At 34.4% G+C, this 24,595-nt stretch overlaps 1 protein-coding gene across 1 annotated transcript; it reads left to right on the forward strand.

Moving 5' to 3' along the window:
* The first annotated feature begins 801 nt into the window (after positions 1 to 801).
* On the forward strand, positions 802 to 10,776 carry LOC117165753 (zinc finger protein Elbow). Its single transcript, XM_033349103.2, has 2 exons — positions 802 to 1,243; positions 7,049 to 10,776. The coding sequence occupies exons 1-2, from the start codon at positions 1,181 to 1,183 to the stop codon at positions 8,468 to 8,470; spliced, it is 1,485 nt and encodes a 494-aa protein (XP_033204994.1). The 5' UTR covers positions 802 to 1,180; the 3' UTR covers positions 8,471 to 10,776.
* Positions 10,777 to 24,595: the final 13,819 nt, after the last annotated feature.

Here is a 24,595-nt window from a genome sequence, read left to right on the forward strand (position 1 = left end):
ATAACATAAATTATCAATGCTCACGCTATAACAAATTTTGCAAATACAACAATTACATATAAACATATTTATAACTAAATTTATAAGCTACCTCACAATTTGAGAAAATTATATACAAAGAAAACAAATAATTATTGCTAAAAAAATACTTCTATCGAAAAGAAATAAACATAAAAAATATTTCAATTAAGAAAGCAAAATTATTCTGTACAATTTTGGTGTTACTTTTGAATACTCTAACACTTTAGTTTATTAAACGCCTAATGAGTATTACTATTATCTCATTTGTTAAATGTTTGTATTACATAATCATAATTACATATACACGATTCATTAAGTATGGTATTACTGATAATACTCTGCTTTAAATAAGGTCAGATCTATTTTAGATACCATGCAATGATATTAAAACGCTACTTTCCAAATGGTTACAATTGAGATTGAAATGTTCATGTTATGTAATATAAAATAAAGATAGAAATAACCTGAGATTTTCATTTCCTAATTGATCGATAAAACAGCACAAATTGAAACGTGTCGTAGATGGCATTAAATGGGATAGATATCGATATGAATATCGAAAAATTGATCGGAATGAGGTTTTTTTCATGAGAGAGTGTTACTTTCATCGCTAGAAAATCTGGCAAGATATATGGTGGGGGAAACTAGGATGTACCGACAGAGCGGCGAAGGGGTAAGCTTTCCCGGGGGAGCATAGTGTGGCGGGGTAAGTCAGCTGAACGGTCATCGATAGAGAGCGCTGGTGGGGGGACGGGGAGGCTCGGTCGAGGGAACAGTAAGCGATGCGACTCAGTCGCGATTCGAAGCCGGCCGTGGTAACTTAATGCTATATATTGTGTGCCGTACAGTGTAACGTGTGTCTTTTTTTATTTCGTTTCTCGTCATATCACTGTGTGTTGTGTTTCTCATACGTCGAAAGAGAGTTGTGTTTACGTTGGAATGAAGCGTTTTAGAAGCCAAATGGCTTCATCTACGTACACTTTCATTTTTTTGCCTCGACAGATGTAAGGAAGAGAACGACGTACAGTAGTGTTACCAGTTTCCACGGTGTGGTCGAACTTTCGTTCGTCAGTCCTCCGCGGACTGTCGCGAGTGATCACAGTGGTATCTGTTACAAGGAGAATAGTTGTGGACAGAAAGAGGGCGAATATCGTTTAAGATGCTGACTTCCAGCGCAAATCAGTATCTCCGTCCGGAATATCTTACGCCTCTACCTACTACGGTTTGTGTCGTGTTTCTTATTTCTTTCCTCCATTTTTCCTTTGCTCCGACTATATATAGTGATGATTTAGTGTGTCCGCGACATAAATAAACGTGTTGAAAATACCTTATCAGACTTCAACGTAATTTTTCACACGAAACAAATTACCGATTTGTCTCCTGAATTTGTTTTTGCTTTTTTTAAACCGTTTTGAAATTACTCCAAAGTTTTACATTGTTTTAGACATACTTCGGTCTAAACATATCAACATATGTGCAAAAGATATGTAGATAATATACGAATGCCAAAGTTATTTAATCCATGTGAGATTTTATGAAAGTTGTATGCGATCAAAATGTAGATACTTGAAAAGAAAATTGCATATGATTAAATCGTTAAAATTTTTTGCCCACAAATTAAACGGTTATAAAATACGCTAAAACTGATTGTGTTGAACGATTTAGCGAATCAGTGACAATGTTACAATAGCCATCAACTTATTGTGATTAAGTTGATATAAAATGAACACATAGTTTCAACAACAATAGTTTCGACAGTTCATTAATTCTAGTTGTCGGCTTCTCGTTAATCGCGACGGGAATGTATTTCACGTCTTACGCTTTAACTCCTGTAAACTATTTTGAGGACACCGAGTGCTGGCAAAGTTTCTGCTTGAACGTTCTCTGATTTACGAGCAATCGTAAATCAAAACACGATTCGGCAATATGTACAATGCTATGAGGATAGACATGAAGAGCGTGTAGTAGTTACATGTGTGTATATAAGTGCTAAATATGGTCGGGAGCTCAGTTCCTTTTCCTTCATCTACATTTTCTCTTTCTATTTTTTATGCACCTTATAAACCTGACTACTTACGTGGTCCGTAAGTACGCACTTAATGGTGATAAACCTTTATTTTTTTTTTTTTATTTATTTTTTTACTTCTTGTTCCTTTAAACATAACCCTGACGGTTTAAAATCGTTTCCACAAATCCATTATTTATTAAATTTCCTTCGTCTTTTTTCTGCCTTTGTACTTTATATTGTATTATAATCATCAGACAGGTAACATGCAATAATATTTCAATGAGTTTTCAAACAAACGATTCGTTATAGACATCATCGTGCATTCTCTCGAGTGCATGATAAAGAGCATGCGTATTATGTTTCAATTGGTATCACGGGTAAAAAGCAACAAGTACTTACCTAATTGGCTCTATGTTGTTACCTGAATAAGTCTCGCGTTTTTATGAAATTTTCTGCAATGCTGCGAATTATCGGTGGTACAGAATGTGAGTGTAACAAACGAACCCGATGAATGTTCTATGAACGTTTTTTCCAATCGGAATTATGTTCCAATAAATTGATATTCAACATAGTAATTTCACAAACTAGATAATTTTTCTGTATTTTCATACTTTCGTAACCACTAACGCACTGTATATACGGTAACATGTTTTTGAACATGAAAGATGTGTTTTATGTTTTATATGTCAAAGTTGAAATGAATCAAACGAAATGAAACGTCGAATGCAACTAGGTTAAGAGGAACTTAAATTTCTGTATTTTTCGTTCTATCGTCATGAAACTATTACCTACCGATCGATTGTTCGTGTTCTTCGAATAAAAATATAAAAATAAATAAGTCTTTATATGAATTATGTATTTTGAATTATATCAAAGAAAAAGTAATCTAACTAGATGATAATTTTAAAGAATTAGAGGATGTACAAACGTATAATAATTATCGGTGTTATAAACAAGAAACGAAACAGAAGTGTATGATATAGGAGATTTATTTTCGTTGGAAAAATTTTGTTAGCAATCCTTCGCTGGTAGAGTACGTGGAATAAAGTCCAGTGTAATATTTAAAATTGAAATTTTCTTTATTAAATGAACTTTGCATTATTGAGTGACTTACCGGTTATATGAGATACATCATTACTTGCAGTTGTCACCGAGCTACAACGCAAGCTGCTTACAGTTGGCGTTAATGCAACATTAAAAGTTATTGGCTGACTTCATAAACATTCAGAAGAAATATAAAACTATTTACTTGGATAATATATACATACTGGATTATTAAATTTGATTTGAATAACGTAGAATTTTGTTGAGATTTAAGTAAAAAGTTCTCGATAGATAGATTTACAATTTGGCGATTATTGTTTGATCTTTAATTGTTATTTTATTACATTATTATATATTACGCTACAATATGGAGAGCAAGTATAACGCAAAGATGCAATTTACAGCGAAGAATCTTCCAAAATTTCTCGTATAGATTGATTTAAGAGGTATCCTGTCGGCTTCGTACAAACACTACGATATACCTAAACGAACAAAATTTAGGTGTACAAATATTTAAAAAGATAATTTAACCTTCGCATACTAATGGATAGATTATGGAAGATCCAGAATTTGTGGACTATAACGCTCAAAATGTTTATATTTCTTACTAAATAGCTAAGATCATTTCAGTATTACGTCTTACATGCTCCGAAGAATTGTTAAAAATATAGCTAGAATTATTGAAAAATATGCTACTAAATCTGGAACACGTGAGATAACACGTCACAAACATGTGAAACATGTAACAGAGACGGCCGAGACAAAATTAATAAAAACGGTATCACAGATAAATTTACAAATAATTTCAAAGTTTTACTTGTATAGGAAACGAAATGGGTACAAGTCTGGGCAGTTGCAAAAGATTATGTTTACAGCTTTTTGTGTCAGAAACATCGAACAACGATGAATGTGTTTTGTTTAATAATACACATCAGGTATACTTTTTTTTACAACCATGAAAAACCGCATAAAAGGGAAATTTTTAAATAGCTTGGTTGTACATGATTAATGAGTTGACGTTGACGATAAAAATATTACTATCGGATGTTCCGTTAACTTGTACCAGAGCAATTAACATATAGCTTTAACCGTAATGCTGTAATAGTCTGTTGCAATTCATGACATTAATATCTGTCGGCATCGCACCATTAGCAGGAGCAACCGCAAACGATGGGTTAGTTGCATGAACGTTGCATTTTAATTACGGTGAACATCTGTTCGATGGACGTATCAACCGCGAGAAATATTGTTCCTCTATACGCTAATTATACCAACTGCATCATCCTAGGCTACTTCCAAGCGAACACTCACCCGGCGCCAATATTAAATTCTCGCACTCGTTCTCCCACTAATCGCGTCTACGCTACGTCGAGAACTACTTATTAATTGGCTACGGTCCTACAGTAAACAGCCATTTTAATTCTCTGCTGTTTTAACGACTTGATCACTGTAGATGAAACAGGCGTAATTCTCAGCGATGCGATAATAATATATAATTGATGCTTGGCATTTTTGCTGACACTGAACGATTTAAATAAGGATAATTAAATCCTTTACGAAAATATCTCCAGGCCTTTACTCAATCATTAATATGACAATTGCAAAATTCAAGTTGCGTACACAGAAAAGAATTTTGTTTTAGATAATAAACGTTAATGATATAGAATAATGATGTAACATATATGTTAATAGAAGGATAAATTGAATTGCTGATAAAGATTGATGCACAGTATACATAAAATAATGTATTTAAAAATACTTTCACTGCAGCTTTTACTTATATAACATATACAGCATCCAAAAAGCAAGCTACCGAAGCGTCCTGTTTTGCGACCAAGTTTTCAGGACAGAAAAACAAATAAAAACAAAATCACATAGAAGCCCCCAGCGGCTTAAACCCAAAAATTATATTAAACACGAAAAATGTAAAGCGCCGACACATATTATAGCATGGCTACGTCGTACCGTTGCGTATCGGTACTTTTGCCTAAAACATCACTACAAAAATTCACCGTTTATTGTGAATACCAAAATGTATTTAAAATTGTATCTTGGGTTTAATAAACATCTTTAAATAAAATTATATAACATATAAATAATTTTTTGTAGTGATCTTCGTATTGCATTGAATGCTGCACACATATTTATAAATATATAAGTATCTAAATGCACAATCAGCGTTAGTAATGATTAGATTGTAGATTTTCGTGCAAATTCAAGATTTCATTTTAAGGGTATAATTAAAAACGTAGAACTACGGTAAAAGGTTGTCTTACTTATCAAGCTTTGTCGAGAGCACTACTTGTACTCAAAGTATTGTATTTTTTTTTCTTTCTTTTTTTTCGTACTATGTGCATTCTATACAATTTTGCGCTTTCAAATTTTCTACCTGCCTAAATGCATGAAAATCCGCAGTTTAATATCTCATAAGGGATAACAATTTCTTAAAAACGATTATTCTACAATACTTGCAAAAGAGATATAAGAAGATTAAAGCATGATATTTTATATTTGACGACAAATTTATCTTGTAGCTGAGTAGTATTTGAAAGTAATATGAGTTATGTCTTAACATTACAAATTCGTTATGTATATATGCAGGGTGGTTGGTAACTGGTGATACAAGCGGAAAGGGGGTGATTCTACGCGAAAAAAGAAGTCGAAAATATAGAATAAAAATTTTTCGTTTGAGGCTTTGTTTTCGAGAAAATCGACTTTGAATTTTCGCTCGGTACGCGTGCACTTTATCGCGTCTCGTTATAACGGATCTCACGGTAGATCGTTGTCTCGATGGAAAAATTTAAAAAAATTAAAAACAATTTTTATTCTATATTTTCGACTTCTTTTTTCGCGTAGAATCACCCCCTTTCCGCTCGTACCACCAGTTACCAACCACCCTGCATATATATGTATGTATTATTTGCATATATTGTTCATTTCGTTGCATGTATATTATTTAGCACGAAATACGTGAGAATTGTAGAGAAATAAGTAATGACCGCCTAATTGTCGCTGGCATTTACCAAACGTGATTCAGAAATTGATCGTTTTTATCTCAGTGTTATTCATTTATCGATACCGCGTGACGGAAACCACAGTAAGAAACAAAGCAATAAATAATTTGATGGTTGATGTTGGATTGGCTTGATCGTTTGATGAATCATTACATCGTGACAACTACATATTTCTGTATTTACAGTACAAATGTTCGTATATATCTGATTGTAATTCAAGTTAAAAATAACGTTGTTTCAGAGCGATAAAGAAGATTCTCAATGAAATAACAGCGATATACAATGCAATATGTCTGTCTTGCAGATATATGTAATTTTATAAGACTTACGTTAAAGTATAAAATGATATGTGTTAGTTTGATTACTTGACTTTTGATATTGTACTCATCAGCCATTACTTTTTATCAGTCGTAAGATTACACGTATGAACGTAACATATTGTCCGTGGTCACCTTTCAATCTAAAGCCTCACGCGAACACGTTATAACATAAATGGAAAATGATCGAAATATCGGTGATATTAAATTATCTCTGAACAATTAAATTACGGACGTAACATTTAATTTAGTAACGGTGCAAATGTATTAAACGTATTCAATATTTATGAAACTCAAAATATATATGGTTTTAATAAATATTTGTTGCAAACGACGCTAAAAGTACATTATGGCACAGTTACGTGTAAATTCTATGTGTTCGTGCACATACATATTTACAAAATATCAATAAAATTAGAAAAGCGATGTATCGTAGCTTTTAAAAGATACATAAAAATTATCTGATTATTATAATATAAACATATAAAATATAATAATTATATTAATTATTAATTTAATTTAATTAATTAAATTTTATATTAAATATAATAATTATATTAATTATATTCTATATGTTTATATTATATATTCAGTAATTTTTTACATATTTAATAATTATACTAATAAACTTTCTGTATTTCCAGCTGGATGCGAAGAAGAGTCCGCTCGCGCTCCTCGCACAGACTTGCAGTCAAATAGGAGCTGACACGCCGTCCAATAAATCTCTGCTGGGCTCGTTGGACAAAGGGTCGAACAACAAATCGTCCAAGTCGGCGGATCAGTTGCGTGAAAAATCGTCACCGACGATCGCGGCGACATCCACAGAATCAACCAAGGCAAACTTTAAGCCTTACGAGTCGTGTTTAGGTCGTGAGAAAGCGTCAAGCCCGGACGAACAACGGTCAGCCTCTAGTCATTCGACTTCCGGTCGATCGAGGACACCTGGTAGCAATAACAAACGATGTCCGAGCAATCAGAGCGCCTCGTCAGTCCGAGCGGTGACACCGCAAGGTCGTAAAACATCGACGCCGAATGGGGATACAGCTCGGGAGTCACCCGCTTCGAGAACATCAATGACGAATCTTTCATCGACTCAACTCGACTCATCGAGTTCTTCTCAGCCGGCCGTCGTCAGCAGTCCGTCGTTACAAGCAAAACCTTCTTATAGCCCAGCCGGTGTTCTAGCGATAACGGATCCGTCCATCAAGGATCTTCCATTGGGAACTTTCAAACCTGGTGTCAGTTTAGCCTCGTCGAGCTCTGGCTATTTAGGTTACAGTCCACAATTACCCATCGATGTGACAGCCAGTTCTTTGATGTCTCAGCAACAGGCGGCGCTAAAGAATAGCTTAGTGGCCGGTAATCCCTATCTGAGTTACGCAAGGTTGAAGAGTTCTTCCGGTCCCGATGCCCTGATGCCCGTTTGCAGGGATCCGTATTGCACTGGTTGTCAGTTGAACTCTCATCTGCTTGCCAGTTCCGCGAGTGCAGTGGTGGCGAATGGAAAGTTAGCGAGCAGTACGAGTGGCGCGGCAGGTTCCTGTCCTGCTGGATGTGCTCAGTGCGATCACAAACCCGGTACAACGGCTTACGGAGCGCTGGGTGTAGCCGCATACGCACACGCACAACTGGCAGCTTTGGCAGCGGCCTCGCAACTCCCGTACGTGTGCAACTGGATAGCAGGCGATACTGCTTACTGTGGCAAAAGATTTTCCACGTCGGACGAATTGTTGCAACATCTGAGGAGTCACACGAGCGTGTCGAATAGCAGCGGAGTTACGGATCCGTCAGCCGCGTTGTCTCTGCTGTCGCCCTCCGTTGGATTACCACCGACACATCCTTTGTTCTCCAGGACTTATCCCACGCCACCTTTGAGTCCACTCGCAACCGCGCGCTATCACCCTTACGGGAAACCTTCACCGTTGTTGCCGCCGTCTCTATCGTCGTTGGGTTTACCGCTTCCACCGCCACATCCGCACACACCTGCAGGATTACCACCGTATTTCTCCCCATACTCGCTGTACGGAGCTCCTCGCCTTGGTGCTGCATCCGGCTTGCCTCAATGAGTCCTTGACCACGGATCTTGCCGAGCAACGACGTCGAAGAATATCAACCGTTCAACTGTGATCCTCGTGCGAGTATAGGGAAGTGTTTGATACGTAAATATGCAAAAAGTACCGAATAAACCGAAGATACGGAATACAAAAACAGACCAAGCGAGCTGACCTCGTTAAAGTAACCTCGCAATTACGTTAAACAAACAAATTAGTTGCTTACTCTTGTCAACATTTTAGTATCGTAGAATTTCCTTTCTTTTTATACATTTTTCTTATTCTTTCGTTCCCTTACCTCCTTATCTTATCTTCATTCTTAAATTTGTTATTTTAATTTATTAGTCAGACCGAAAAATAAGAGACGCTGCGAATGATTATTTAACGTGCTTGCTGAAAGGTTGGTGTCATCATCGAGATAAAGAGCCGTACCTTCACACGTGTTGAGTCTTCGGTAGGAAGTGCTAAAAAGATTGCAAGTATTATAGTGTACCAATCATTTAACTGTGATTCTTGTGCAAGAATAACGAAGCGTGTAGTGAAGGGGAGCAAATCTGAAAATAACGTGTGCCTGAAAGAACCACTTAAGGCTACTGCATAATTATTAACTGTCGACGCGCGTTTAACCGGCTGTTATGTATTACGATGTGTTACGATGTACCCCGGTGCTTGATCTTAATATCACGTTCGCGTACACTACTATTTTGTTTACATCGCTGTTCAGATATTCCAACGTTCATTCGTTTTGTATTTCGTATTGTCGACAATACATCTTCGACACGACGTTTGAACACTTATGCGCGCGCACCAGTGTATACGACCATACGCTTTTTATTATTGTACGATTTCCTTTTCTATGTTACGCTGTCGATGAATTTTTGTTCTCCGGTACGATGGTAATTTCCGATTGAAAATCATTTCCTGTCACATACTGAACTGAAATATTTGGCTGCACGGTGGCCCGTTCGCTGCACCTGACGTGAACCACTTAATTTCGAAAAATAAAACAAACGAGTGCCACGGGTAACGTCGAAAAACCAATGTTCAACTGTGATTTCCGAGTGAGAAAGCTACCATGTGCATGAGTGAGATATGCTGCGCTTCCGCTACAGATATGTGTATGCGTGGTTCTAGAATTTATCGATACATACGCGATCACGGATCTTTAACTCCAACTATCAACAGGCGATTATTTTTAATATCGAATATTTCCTCGTGAATCTTATCGTCGACGAGACAGTATTTTTTTCGCGCTACACTTACCCACCTAATATAATTACTCACAAATAGCCTGGAATGTTAAAATCGAATAGATTGGAAATGTTGCGTAACTTTGAAAATAGTACAAAATATGATGATAAAGGATAAACGTTTATAACGTTAACGAGTAAGTTGATCGTTTATCGGCGCAGAATTCCAATGTAAATTTGCAAACCACGTTTTTCATGCTTTAAGTTCCAAGCCTATGAAAATACATAGCTTGAAACGACGCAGTAAATTCTCGTCGATCGCGATGTTCCAATTGTACCATGTCCTCCATTATTGCGAACATTCGAATGAATATAACGTAACGAGTCTATGTGTAGTATTTATGGATTAATATTCATCACTAATCTTTATTGTAACTATTGTACATTTGTTCATAGGTACGTAGACGGCGCGGCGAATCTAAAAAAGGAAAAGGAAAAGCACTTTTCGTCGGACCGGTGGAGCTTAGTGATAGTAAACGCGTGAACGTAAATTCGACAAATCCTTGACTAGCTGACGAATATTGCGTCTATATTTTTGCGTAACCAAAGTTTTAGTGATTGATCGATAATTTAGTACTGTTACGAATTCTTGTATAACGACTTTATGTACCGAAGAAAAACGAATGTATTACAAGATATACAATTTAAGTTACGAATAGATCTATTTTCTCCTATATCAGATATGTACATACATATACATGTGTATATACGTATTTATGCATACGTGTAAATGTATGAATGTACAAATATATACATATATACGTAAGTATAAATATGTACACATGTAGCAATTATTACTATTATAAATATTATTATTACATAATTCTTATCATTACGATCAATAACAATTTGAATGTGCGGAGAAAATTTGACTAAGAGTATGTAGTCGGTGAATATGTACTAATTAATTTGTATTTGAATCGAAATTTTATACGTTTTACTTCCCTCATTTTTTGAGCGAACCCCACGTTGACTTGTTGATTCTATTATTATTGTTATTCCGCATTGCGTAGCGCTGTTTGATACCCTATTGAAGTGAAATATATCAGAACTTATTTCTTAACGGAAAAATGCTTTTGTCTTTAATTGAATTACCTGATAATAACGAAATTTGTAAAATCGAAATACGGTTTACAGTTTCAGACAGATAGTACGAATCAATGCGATACTTTTTAAAATTAATTTTGTACGCGTACATAAATTATCTGGGGATAATTATATTCTATACATAAACAAATTTTATGTACGCATAATAACTTTTCACTTGTCTAATATAGTTCTTTTTAAAAATGTTATTAATCGAAAAACATAAAAATTTATTTGTTTGGAACTTTAATGCCACGACAGAACATCTTCCAATTAGAATTTTACGTTACGACCGTTTAATATAATTCGTTTTGATACGATGATCATGTATTTAAGAAAAAAGCTATATAATTAATTTAACTGTATAAAACATGTTCGTTAATTAACAATTGTGTGTCATGTGTAGTAAAATCGAGGAACAAAAATGGTAGTATCAAAAATGATAGTGATATAGAATGGCTGTCATGATTATTCGTACATCCTTTAAAACGGAGTAACTTTCTTAAAATTAGACAAAACGACTCGATCTTTTTCTTAAAAGTTAGAAGCATTAATTTACTACATGTCGTGCAGAAAAATGTTGAAATATAGCAATTGATCAGATTCGCGAAGAAAAAAGTAAAAGTCGCTTTTTACTAGCTGTTTATTTAGTTTTGTAATGAAAATTTAAACAACGCATGTTGAAGATTTATTTAATCAAAAAAAAAAATTCAGTTTTAAAGGGCGTTCGAATATTCATTTAAGCCACTATATGTACCTGTAGTTATAGGCTCCTGTTTTTATTTCTTACATTTTTACTAGTATAAAGAGATAATGATTTTTGATTACAAAAGTTTTAAACGTATTATATATGAAGATAGTTTTCCAAAATTTCGCGTTCTTTTCTAATTCAAAATAAATTTTCTAGATATTATATGTCTTTTTAGTGTTTTTTGCATTGTACGTTCATAATAGGCTACGTGTATCTTGAATAGTATTTGCGAACAACAATGTGTTTAAAACTTGCTTCTGCATATTTATGATCAGAAGTTGTTTCGTTTCAAGCACTATAGATATTGTCGAAAAATAGCAATGAGAAGAATCGTAGAAAATAGAATACGTACTGTCCACCGTCGCCAAACTTAAAATTACTGTGTAATTTTATAGGAAATTCGAGTTATCAATCTCAGGGATTGCACATTTATCAATTTTTTCATCATAATCATTTTACAGTATAATTTCAAACTGTACAAATAGATAATATTATTTGATCATATTTGAATACTTGATACTTACGAAATACACGTGCACAGAAGTCAAATAGATTATTAGCAAATTAACAAACTTCTAAATAAAACTTTGACCTAAACTTTTGCTGATTATAACATTTAATATAGATATAGGAAATATATATTATACGTAAATTTGCCACCACAGACACCCAAAGAAAAATAATTTTCCTCATTGAATATTTATGAATTTTATGACGTATTGTAGAAAGACATCGTCAACTTTAAATAAAATAAATGTTTGTGAGATACAGCAGCGAGTGATATAAGTACGTACCTCTATCTGCAATCTAAAATAGGCGTAATAGTCATGGTCGCTATTACGTACGAATTTAGTAGGATTTTCAAAGTTGAAGAGAACACTATCGCGATAAGTCGTAAGACGGTAGTGTGTGTGACGGCTGGTAATTTTACAGTCGAATGAAGGAGCATTTCCTTACGGCTGGGGTACTGGGGAAAAAAATGGAAACTGATGCGGGAGTGTTCAAGCGGCATCGTATACGTTGCGTCCTGTCGGCTCGGGCTTGTCCTTTGAGTGATTTATGGACAGACTACTGTGACTCCGTCTACTTCACCTATTCACCTCGTTAGAAAGGATAATGTATTCATGAACGATCAGACTCGTTCCGGCGTAATATCGTGAGCTTCTAAACTCGACTGCGAAGGTATACTTATAACCGACTGGAACAACCTTTAAATCGAATCGGCCTACATCTTCCGTGCCTGCTATTAACCTAAGCGAAATTGTAATTTTTCTTCTTTTCACCAAATTCAGATTTCGATTAAAAATCGTGGCAGTTACGTTTTCTATGAAACAAAGGGTGAGAATTTTTGTTTGGAATTACGCGTAACAAAGAAACTGTTATAAAGCGTTGTACATGTTTCAAATAGGTGAGAAAAAAAACGGTATAAAGTTATTTTTCAATAATTATTTAAAAACAGTACATCCGTTTCTTTTTTACCTCCGACGAACATAAGAGACACGATATGCTTTAATATGAAATATGTAGTTAATTACTCTCCTGTATAGGGTAGTTTGATAAATAAATATTAATTCTTTTACAGATTGTTATGTATTTTTCTTTTAATTGGTCAGGCATTTTTAACAATAATCCTCAACTATGCACGATTACGACGAAGTACGTAAATAAGTGGAAATAATTAATCAAGAGAATATTACTTAAGATTTTCCATTTTCATCCACTTCTGTCTTGTTGTGGAATTTTATATCCGTTTCAACATTGTTATTTTATCTACTATTTTATCATTGAAAAGTTTTGTATTTCGGTAACGCTTAACCATCTGACGAACATCGTATTTAACCACTATGTTTGATCAATCGAATAAGTATTTCAACAGAGATATAAACTAGGGCTAGAATCGAAAGGAAACAAAATAATATTCGTTTGAAAAGCAAAATTTGTTACGCGTTCGATATTAGTTATCGTAGATCAGACGGGCGGTGTTTTCTTTTTATCGCCGAACGAGCGAGCGTTGTTTCCTGTTTGTCAGTGTCTGTCGATTAGTCGCGTCTAATAGCAGCGCGTAACGTCCCATTCTGAACGCAACAAGAAAGAGGCTTGGGACGTAACGTAAGGCGAGTGGCTTGTCAAGAGCTTCCTTCCGGCGCTGCAGTATGTTAGAAAGGCATGAACGTCGACGAAGGAGACCAATGCTTGCCGAAGAGTGCTTCAAACGAATTACTTGGCGCCAGAAAATTCACAGACTTTTATTCTGTAGACCGTAAGCCACTTACTCTGTTGCTTATTGTCACTACTAGAGAGCGGATATCTATACAAATATAAAGATACGTGTACTTTCTTTGTATTGCACATGTTTTTCATATTTGACAGAAATAACAGATAAATACGAATATGTTGCACATTTTTGCATATTTTTATTTTTGCAATAATATATGAATCGTGACTATAGCCTGCAGGCTATAGTCAATTTACAAGAAGCGTGCTCGGTATAATCTGAATTTGATAGTATCTTAAAACCTTGGTTTGATTAGTAAATATCAAAAATATATTCAGCGTAACGTTCCTAAAAGCTTCCTATGTATTTCCTTGTCATGAATTTTCATGAATTTTTACAGTGAGAAAACTCGCAAATATTTTCCTTTTGTCGCAGCTGATTACAACAAGATAAAAAACTTGATTAGAAATGGCATTATCCTGTACAAAGACGCTATTTTCTATCTACTCAGCTTTACAGCTTATAAGAAAAGTATTTGTGTATTTGTGATTATTTCTCTAACTTGGTGAGCTAAATTGTTACTTCCGGATACGATATCGTTTCCAAAATAATAGAATCGTTTGACGACGAAGAACGCGGTATCGACCATTGTTGAAAAAGAAATTGTCCGTTCTAGCGTACATTGAAGTCCATTTAAAAACCTTTTTAGTTAACATGACAACATAATAAGATGGATAAATGTCTTAAAAACCGTGCGTCGATAGAAATAATTACTGAAATTACCGAGAAACTGGCCTTTTAGTGAGAAATTACAGAGAAAAGTTATATTTTAAAGAAAATTGCCTATTGCCATATAATTTTGAAAATTGCAACAATTTTAAGTGCTACGTACCCTACACACACAAACACTAAAAGAAAATTTCAACTCGATATTGGAACAATTAAATACGTTTCCATCCTGACTTGCGATATGGGGGATGGTCTTTCTACGCCAATAATTTCATTTTTTAAACCAGTGATATCAGATTACTATCGAAACTCGTAAAGAGACCATTATTCTATATACCTGTGTTATAACGAAAATGATTATACGTAAAAGCATATCATAACATTATTTATACGTGTTTCGCAAACATACATATGTATTTATGTGTGCACATATTTTGCATAATTTAGCATATTGTTCTTACATCTTTGCTTTTTCACTACGTAAATATCCGTAGTTTATTCGTGATCATTACACGACACTGATAGTTTCTAACACTTTGATCACTTTCCGTCATTTATTAATAATATCGTGAAAGCGAACGCGACGAGTCTTCAAATTATTGAGTCAAAGGATTTTAAATGTTACATATTTGTATAGCGAATTTTCCTAACATTTTAGAATATTAACCTTTCGCATTGGAATGAAACCAAATTGTTAGAGAATTCTATTTACATTGCATATTTCTTGTACTTCTAACAGGTATGTGAAAGACAATCTTCATTGTACAGTGTATCGTACTGGTTTTTTGTATCTTTAAATTACTTGTATATTTTCCAAATTTGTCTATTCCTATCGGAAATATAAGTTTCTAATACGATAAAATGCATCCGCATCATATCCTGAACTAAATTCAAGTAAACAAGATAAAAGTGAAAAGAGAAAGATGAAGTTTCGTTGTTCATAGAACACAACGATGTTCATTGTTTATTGATTATCGCACGACGATGTGACATTTGGATAATATGATTTTTCTCAAACACGGACAAAGCGTTCAAACGATAACATAGTTGAATCAATTTGATTATTTTTATCAACAATACCTTTATTTGCAATCAGCTTAGAGATTTTATGCTGTGCTGCTTGGATTACCAACGATACGTACTCGTCGATCACGCTTCGCGATAGTCCTGAGCTCAATTTTTTTATCGCTAATCGTGAAAGTAATATATTACCTGCGTATTCTGTGGCTGCAACGAGCAATTTTAACAACGTAGTGCAGCTGCTTCGAAAGTCTTACCTGTCGACTACCAAGCAACTCGTTGGTTAACTCGGTGACAAGAAAGCTGGTTGTTGAAAAAGAAGATTAATCGGTATCTCGCAAAGGGCTGCCGTCGCGGTCAGCACAATAGCCTGTTTGTGCCGCAGATATTACAACAATCATCCGTAGAATGTTAAGCGTTGACGCAACGTGCGCTGTCTTACAGAAAGCAAACCTATAAACGATAATTTAGTTACTTTAATGACAAGATATAACTCGCTATTTCTATTCGTAATAGAAGCGTTTGTGTTTCTCTCAACGCCTTCAATGACAACTCCGTTCCTGATTCGTGCCCGGTTATACCATTAGGTAATTACTGTCACGAAGCAAGGAAAAGGGGAAGAAGGAAAAAGATAATCAAGGAAATCGTGAACATTGAAATAAATCGTAAAACTAAGATAGGAGCGAGATATCTTGTCAGAATGTAAGTTGTTGTATCGTCTGGTCGAACAAACGAGTTTATTAACCATGAAGTGGTCACAGTTTATGCGCATCATACGAACAATACATTCTACGGTTCATAATAATCCATCAAAATTCAATAAATTCATACAGTTGCAGCGAATATCTCAAACTCTTTTCGATTCAGCTTCTATAACACATGTATAATGCATATATATATAATATATTATATAATACATGTATGTATAATACATATGTTATTGAAGCTGAATCGAAAAGAGTTTGCAAGAATTTTTAAAGGAGCAACAGCCAAAGGACGAAACAAATCTTTCGGAAAGATTGCATCGCGGATACTTGCACGGAACCTAGTGGCTCGTCCGTGGAACGTGGAACGCGCACGTACAGGTACAGCAAAAGGAAGACAAACGACGCGTCAGCGGAGCTCAAGTAGAAGAGATTAGTCTCGGGATGATGAACGGCCAACGAAAAACCGCGGGATGTGTCATACTGTACATTACAGGAGGACAGAAGGAAGATCGGCATGCAAGAGGAAAACAGGCAGGTCTGGTAATGGGAGGGACAGGCCAACGAAGGATATCTAGACGGAAAGGAACAGGCAGAGATGTCAGAGAGGTTTCTCGCAATTAGTCAAGTTTTCCCGTGCGCGAGCGACCGTGTCCGACACCGTACCAGCTTATTTATGGCCTGCAGGATACGTGTAAACACGAAAGTAGATGCAGAAGGGGAGGCCCGCTCGTTTCTTAACGTCCTGATGTGCTTGCCTTCATTCCACCCCACTTCATTCTGCTCTCCCGACTTCACTTCACTTCACTTCACTTCACTTGACTCAGCTTAAGCCGACTCGCCTCTACTCTTTCTCTACATTCGTTTAATCGTTTATATTTTCCTCCCCTTTTCCTCTTCGTTCGCGCCATTTCATTAATTTTCACTATTAGGATTTGCTTTTCTCTTAAATGTTAATTCTTTTATTATGTTTGGGAAATGGATCGTTTCAGCGATAATCGTGCAAGAATTTTAGAATAGTATGGAAACTTATTTTCTAATTTATCTCATATACACGATTCTATATAATCATAATATACGTTATTTGTTTCACGTTAATTTATAGTTGATATCTTCTTCATTTTTTTTTTCTTTTTAGACCCTCGAATGATTCTTCATGAAATCAATTTTCTAGGATATAAAACGAACGAGAGACTAACAAAATAGAATTTGACAAGAAATAATACGTCAAATGGACTGAAAACATTTTAACCAAGGTAACTTTTAATACTATCTTCTTGTAATGATCGTACATGTACATATATCGTAATATATTTCAACAAACGTTTATATTGAAATTTAGTTTCTTTAGGTTGTACCAAATAAATTTATTTTAAGAAGAGTTTGTTTTAACGTATCACGAATAAAAATACTTGACGTTATGGATTTGTTATCATTTTTCGTATTTACTACTGAAATTTATATTATCCTTCCTACGTTAGTTCGATACAAACTCATCAATTTTTACTTGTCATATTTCACTCGGAACACATATGATACGTAAATAACGACCATTGTGGTAATTACGTATCAACTGTTTCTGCATAAATAATACGTGTATTAACTTTTGAGCTTCGTGCAAAAGTGCACGTAAATATGTTTATACAAAAGTTTGTAAAATTCAAGAGCAAACTTTGCACGTGTTAACATATCTTATGAAGATACTACGTTCAAAAATAATCTTGTCACATAATATTGTCATCGAATATATTTGTAGTTTTATTGTTCAAAGTAGTAGAATTTATCTTATTTTATGGTCAATAGAAATCAAACAACGAGTAAGCAATAAAACAACAATATTATTTACCCGTTGAGCTCGATCGTGTTACCACTGTTCGTTTTCAAAGGGCCAAATGCACCCTACTGGCTGTCGATGATTTCACTTCTTTCAATTGTGGTAATCGATTATCACGGAGAATATTTCCTATCGAGTCGAATGACCACGTGGCATCGTGTAGTATTGTGAGACGCGTTCAGAGCGTGAAATAAATTCTGTTGTATACACAACACAAATATATATGCAGTATATATGAACTAGTTTGAGCGAGGAATTGGTCCCAGTTGCGATACAGGGAGAAGCCTATAGCACGCAGCGATATTGCGTGATCACTTGAAAACGTTCGCCCCGGGTAGCTAACTAGTTTTTAATTTCTTTGTTCTCTGTGTACACCTCGATACGTTTCAGCTTCCTTAACGTTTGTACCGACAAATATCCAACGTCAGTCATAGGAATTGCGGATGAATAAATACCAAAGCTTAAATAAGGCTTCATAAACTGATCTGTTGCGAACAATGCTGCAGTTAAATATAGTTTGCCACGTATATGCGATGACGCGCTATGCTTTCGAGAAGAACTAGTGTTATCTTAATTACACGTGCGTACTCTGTATGGAGAAGATCATTGTTACCAAGGATCGACCGATTTGCTCCGTAGATATGTTAGACGTTGGATTTTCAATTAGAGCTTTATATTTTATTCGTTTTCAAATGAATATTCAAATCGTTTTGAGTATTTTTCTTCAGAAATTACCGCAGGCTTCAAATCAACGAACATCGATGGAGAGAGAGAGATAAGTACAAACATGAGTGTTCTGGGAAGTGGCTGTTCTCAGCTCTTTTCGACTTTTTCCTTCTCAAAATAAGGCGCGAGTAGTGGAAACGACGTGCTTAATTCTATGGAATCAATTAGTTGGTTAGTTGTCATCACAGATCAGTTATAGAATGATCTTCGTATTTATATCACAGTTTACTAGTCCGTGAGCCTTTGTCTCTGAAAGAAGAAAAAGAAGAAACTAAATATATGACAAACATCATTATTTAATTTTACAAATTACTATTATTTTTGAACTTTGAAAGTTCAAGCTCGCAGGTATTATTTGATTGTTGAAACAATTTTGAACTGGAAATTTGTTACATCTATAACTCGATACTTGAGTAATATTTCTTAATACAAATTTTTTGGTATGTTCGTTCTAAATTTTGTCGTACTGTAAGTCAACAACGTTTGCAAAACGTTTCCAAAGTAGTGTGTTTTTATGTTTATTCAATATTACGCTTACCTTAAACGTATATAAGAATGCTTTTTCAAATCAATTTAGATATGGAACTGGTGACTAGTTTTTATTTCAACTAACGATTGTAAAAGACAGTAATAATATTTCGACTAAATTATTTACATGTACATACTTTCAAAATGAAGGATTATTGTAAAATACGTTTGTCGGAACAATCAGTTGGTAATACCCTTACTTTTTTAACTTGTTTACAAAACTTTTTTACAAAAATTGTCTTTTATAGGTAAATACTTTATTATTAAAAAGATTAAAAAATCTATATTATTAAAAATCTATATTATTAAAAAGATAAAAAATGTTTTATATGTTAAATATGTTATATAAATAAAATAAAAATTATAAGTTCCGTATAGACGAACTTTGACTACAACTTCTTTCCGTGTAAGGAGGAGAAAATGCATTACGCATCGCCACCAATGCTGATAGGTGGGATATGTGGGATTCGCCAAAGGTGTTGAACGGCCTATCCATTAAAAATCTCTTCTCAACTTTCTCTCTGAAAAGCAGAATTTGCCTCCCTCCGGTTGCGACACGGCTATTGCATTACAACCATAACTATAACTAAATAAATAATGTTTGACTTTTAGTCATTATTCTCAATGTATTACAATACAAGACAAAAGTATTATATATTTACATTTATATTTTATATTTCATTTTGATTATTATATTTAATATTTATATTTTATACTAATACAAGCTAAAGTTACTGAATTAATATTCCGTGTGCAGTATAAATTTGATAGATAGTGTGTATATGGAAGTGTTTGATAGTCTCAACATTAATAAATAAAATATTAATTTAATTAACTCTTAGCTTGTATTAATTTAAAATATAAACGTCAATTATCTAAGTACATTTATTTCGTTCATTGTTATATTGACAATAATTGTTTGCAGTAAAATTTCATATTTTTGTTATAGATAATCTTTTAACGAAATATCTCGGTACTTGTACGACATTTTTGCTTTACTCTTTAAACCACGAAAAAGCTAGCAGTAAGAAGAGACAGAGACTAAGAGATTGGTTAACTTACGCTCTTTTAATCGACGAAATTTCCTATTTTTAAAACAGATACTTTTTAAAATAGATCTATCCGTAAGATCGAAATGTTTAAAATTATTTATAGTTTATGATTACATATTTTTATTATTCACGTACATTTTAACCTGTTCGACAAGAACTGCTAAAAGAGAGGAATTTTACTGTTTATGCATTATTTTTTTTTTCTTTGCGTCGCGTCGCGTCGATGTAAAGTAGATTGCGGACTGAGAAATGATCACGGCAGGACGAATAATTTATTGCAACAGCGTTATAATTCTATAATCTGAGGATAATGGAGGTCATTAGCGTAATGCTTGTCTTCGAGTCGGATGATCACACTGCCCTGAAATCTGTGATCATTTCCGACAACCCTCGGTATGCTTCGACGCTGCATGATTGCACGTTTATGTGATTCCTGTTATTTTCAATCATTATTTTCACCGGGTCCCCGTTCACCCTCGCCATCCCTCCATCAGCAGGTAATTGTTATAATGAACAGGAAAATGATAGGTTTAGCCTGCCTTGCTTCGTGTTTTGTTTGAGAAACCTCCGGACAATGCAATACATCTTTACAGCAGAGTGATTTACTGAATTTACTTTAGTCTTGCAAATATTTTCTTTCATTTTTGTCGTAAATGGCTGCTTAATCGCCAGAGCACTACTACTTTCCCTCTTTTCATTTATTTTATAAATTCATAACGTTCTTTATGGCGAATAACATTTTATTAGAAAAAGTCTCTAAACTCGGCAAATTAGAATGTTTAACGATAAATGTCCATAATTGTTTAATCTGTAATTCAATGGCAAGTTTTGTCAGTTGGAGTGAAGTATTTTTTTATTATAGTAATTCCCGTGTATTAATTATTATGATTCTCAATATGTCCAACATAGGAGAAAAAGTTTAAGAGTATAGTATGTACGTAACGAGTCAGGGGAGAAGTATAATTAAGGGTCTACAAACTCTAACGTGGTAATTATATTGGAACAGGTTAAAAACAAGAAAGCGTAGCATAAAATTATTCAAAGTGATTTTTCGATGGCTAATAATTGTGGTTATGCTAATGCATTAATTTTTGCTGTAGCAACAGCGTAAAATACATGTTCCTAGGGATTGAAGACCTTAGAAATCGTCAAGAATAATCAATTACTTATGTATATCATTATAATACTAATATATAATATATACAATATAAAACCAGTAATAATAATTGTTTCTAATAAATGCTAAATGTAACGTAAAATAAATTTATAAATGAAAATTTCTTACTTTATGCATTTCCTATGAACGATTATTAAATATATATATATATCCTGTATAACTTACTTTAAAAAGTTAGTAGTTTTCTTCAAAGCGTTTAATATTTTTATGATAGTATTGCATGTATCGATTATTGCTGACGCGTAGTCCCATAAGGAAAATTCGATAACGGTGAGGCGTATAGGTACATTATACCTACCTATCTAATAACAGAATTACATTAACAGCACTCATATGATGAAAACGAAAAATACAATACTAAATATTGAATTTAGATATTTATTAAAAACCATAATTTTCTAATGAAATCTAGACAGTACACCGATATATCGGATAATTCTAGCAACCTAATTTGTTGTAACTCTATTTCAAATAAGAGTAGAAAGTTCATAAAAATATTGTGCATAGCTTAGCAACCTTCATTATCTTGTCAAACAAATGTCACAAATGCAACTATGCATATTTAACAAAAAAATACATACAGTTATTTTTATAGAGATTCATTCCTAAGGTGCAATCATTCCTATGGTCGTATAAAGAATATAACATATAATTATTAAAAACTCGACGTAATTTCTAATGCTGAATCATCACGATATTCGTGTCACCAATATGTTATAAACGTATCTCAAAAGATTAGGCGGTAACTTAGAAGAATTTGGTTTATTCTGACAGACATAAGTATTAGGACGTTAATGAAAAATTACACAAACCTGGAAAGTTGAGAAATTATTAAAATTTGTAGAACTTATCAGTCATGTGAAATTTTAGGCTATAAACCCTTGTATTCGATATCATAAAATTAACGTTCTTTCGTATCCCATATTCGTTACGTTTTTCGTTCACCGGTTGTATATGCTGCGAATAATATTATGATTCGCATCCTGAAAATTTCTCATTTCATCGCAAATTTTTCGACAGACTTTAAGTCAAGAAATTACTAGAAGACCAAGATATCATTATTAATTTATTATATATCTGTAATATTTGCAAATAATTTCAACAAATTTTTATCATGAGTTTTAGAACGCAATTTTACACGAATATAAAAATCTCAACGATTAATCGTTTTCTCGACTATCTAGAATAATTATCACGTTTCGTGTGGAACCAACGGATATCATGATACTTTTGAATCGTAGTGCATGTCGATTTCATTATTTCAGTATAAAAAAAAAAAAAACGATAAATGAAAGCTGGATTTTTCAATCTTCCGCCCTGAGCTTATTGCGAGTAAGTGTCTTCTCGGCATGCGGTGAAATAGAAATTAAAAAGAACCAAAGAGATTCGTTTAAAGAGATACGAAAGGTGTAGTAGGTGTGATATTTTGAACCAAATTCAGGACTTAAGTTAAGCTCGCGATAAAAGCTACTTTAAATAAGGCGTTCTACATATGATAATCGTGCAGATGGGTATATCGATATAGTGGTGGGGTAGGGTTGGGGTTGTGCTGGCATGGAACATATTCTATCAGTTTGATAGCTCTCGGTGGGACACTCGATGGCGGATGAAAGCTAAGGCGGATGCCTTGATATCTAATATCGGCTGTGCACCTTTATGTCGTCGGTATCGGTTTATGTTGCCCCGGGTAATCTTCACCTTTCCACACCAGACTTAAACTTTTCACGTAAGTGCAGCGCTGACTGGTAAATAAAAGTGTGAAAAGTTGCCATCGAGAAAACGCCATGAACTCTTGGGAGTACATAGTTTGTTGCGTTTGTATTCTTTTTCTCACTGTATATTATTTTATGGATGTGTTCCATGACGCGAGGACAACAATCAATACCATTAAATATTTTCATACAATTTCATGTCTCATATATTCTCCCCCTTAGTTAATTAACTATTAGTATATTTTACTAATTTCCAATCTTTGTGGATCTTATGCAGTATATTATTCTATATTTCACTTCTTGATCTATTTTTACTATATGTTTATTACTACATTTTTATATTTACTATATTTTACTACATTAATCTATTCTTAATTAGCATTTTTTCAAGCATCGAAAAGAAACGATAATGATATCAATATTAATATCGGTTAGAAAGTCATACTATAATACATTCGTACTATACATGTATATTATTGTGGTATAAATATTAGTAAAAATTTATTTCATGTTCATGAGATTTCTTCGTGGAAGAAATTCAAATTATTAGCTGAAAGGAATGTGAAGAAAATAGAAGAAAATTGTAAGGTAAAAGTAACGAAGATAAAAGAGGTAAGAAGTTGAAGGTATAATTCAGACTAGTTGTCGCGCGAACGAGATGTATCTGGATGTTGAAAAGATAGGTAGTCGCATGGCGAATAATTCCCACGTGCAGTTTAAGGGCTACCTGAGATGACAGGCTAGGGAGAAGCTACAGCAGCTATTTAACATTCCGCCTCATTTCCTGCCGCCTCTACGGCACCGCCTCCTCCTTCTCCTCTTCCCTCTCCAGATCCCGTCCTTCTCCTATTTCTCCTTCTTCGTTCCGGAGGAAACGTTCGCGCTCGATGCGAAAATTGCTTCGCCAAGAATTATTGACTATAAATTACTCGTCTCGCTACCCTAACCTCTTGGTTCCACCGTTACTCATGCAAATGACGGCGAAGCCCGCGGGCCCGTTTGGTGCACACGTTCGCGTTCGTTCCAATACTCACCACTTACTCAGTGTTATGCCGATCCGACGAGTAAACGGAAAACTACCTTGGCAAGCTAACTCTCGATATTGGCCGCGAATTGGCACGCATTTACATTTTATTACGCGTACTCAAGACAGACTGCCGTTTCTCTCGGGCTCTTTATTCGTTTCTTCCCTTCGATCGTTCGCTAGCATCCTTTCACCACCATCCACTACCTTTCGATTGTCATTGCGATCGCGATTGCAAAGATTCTTCTTGTTCCACGAGACATCGCACAAATACCTCAACTCTCGGATATTGCTGTTTAAAGGTTACCGTAAAACGACACCGATCAATTACC

Source organism: Bombus vancouverensis, chromosome 3 (genome assembly GCF_051014615.1).
Source record: "Bombus vancouverensis nearcticus chromosome 3, iyBomVanc1_principal, whole genome shotgun sequence".
Classification (NCBI taxonomy): Eukaryota; Metazoa; Arthropoda; class Insecta; order Hymenoptera; family Apidae; genus Bombus; species Bombus vancouverensis.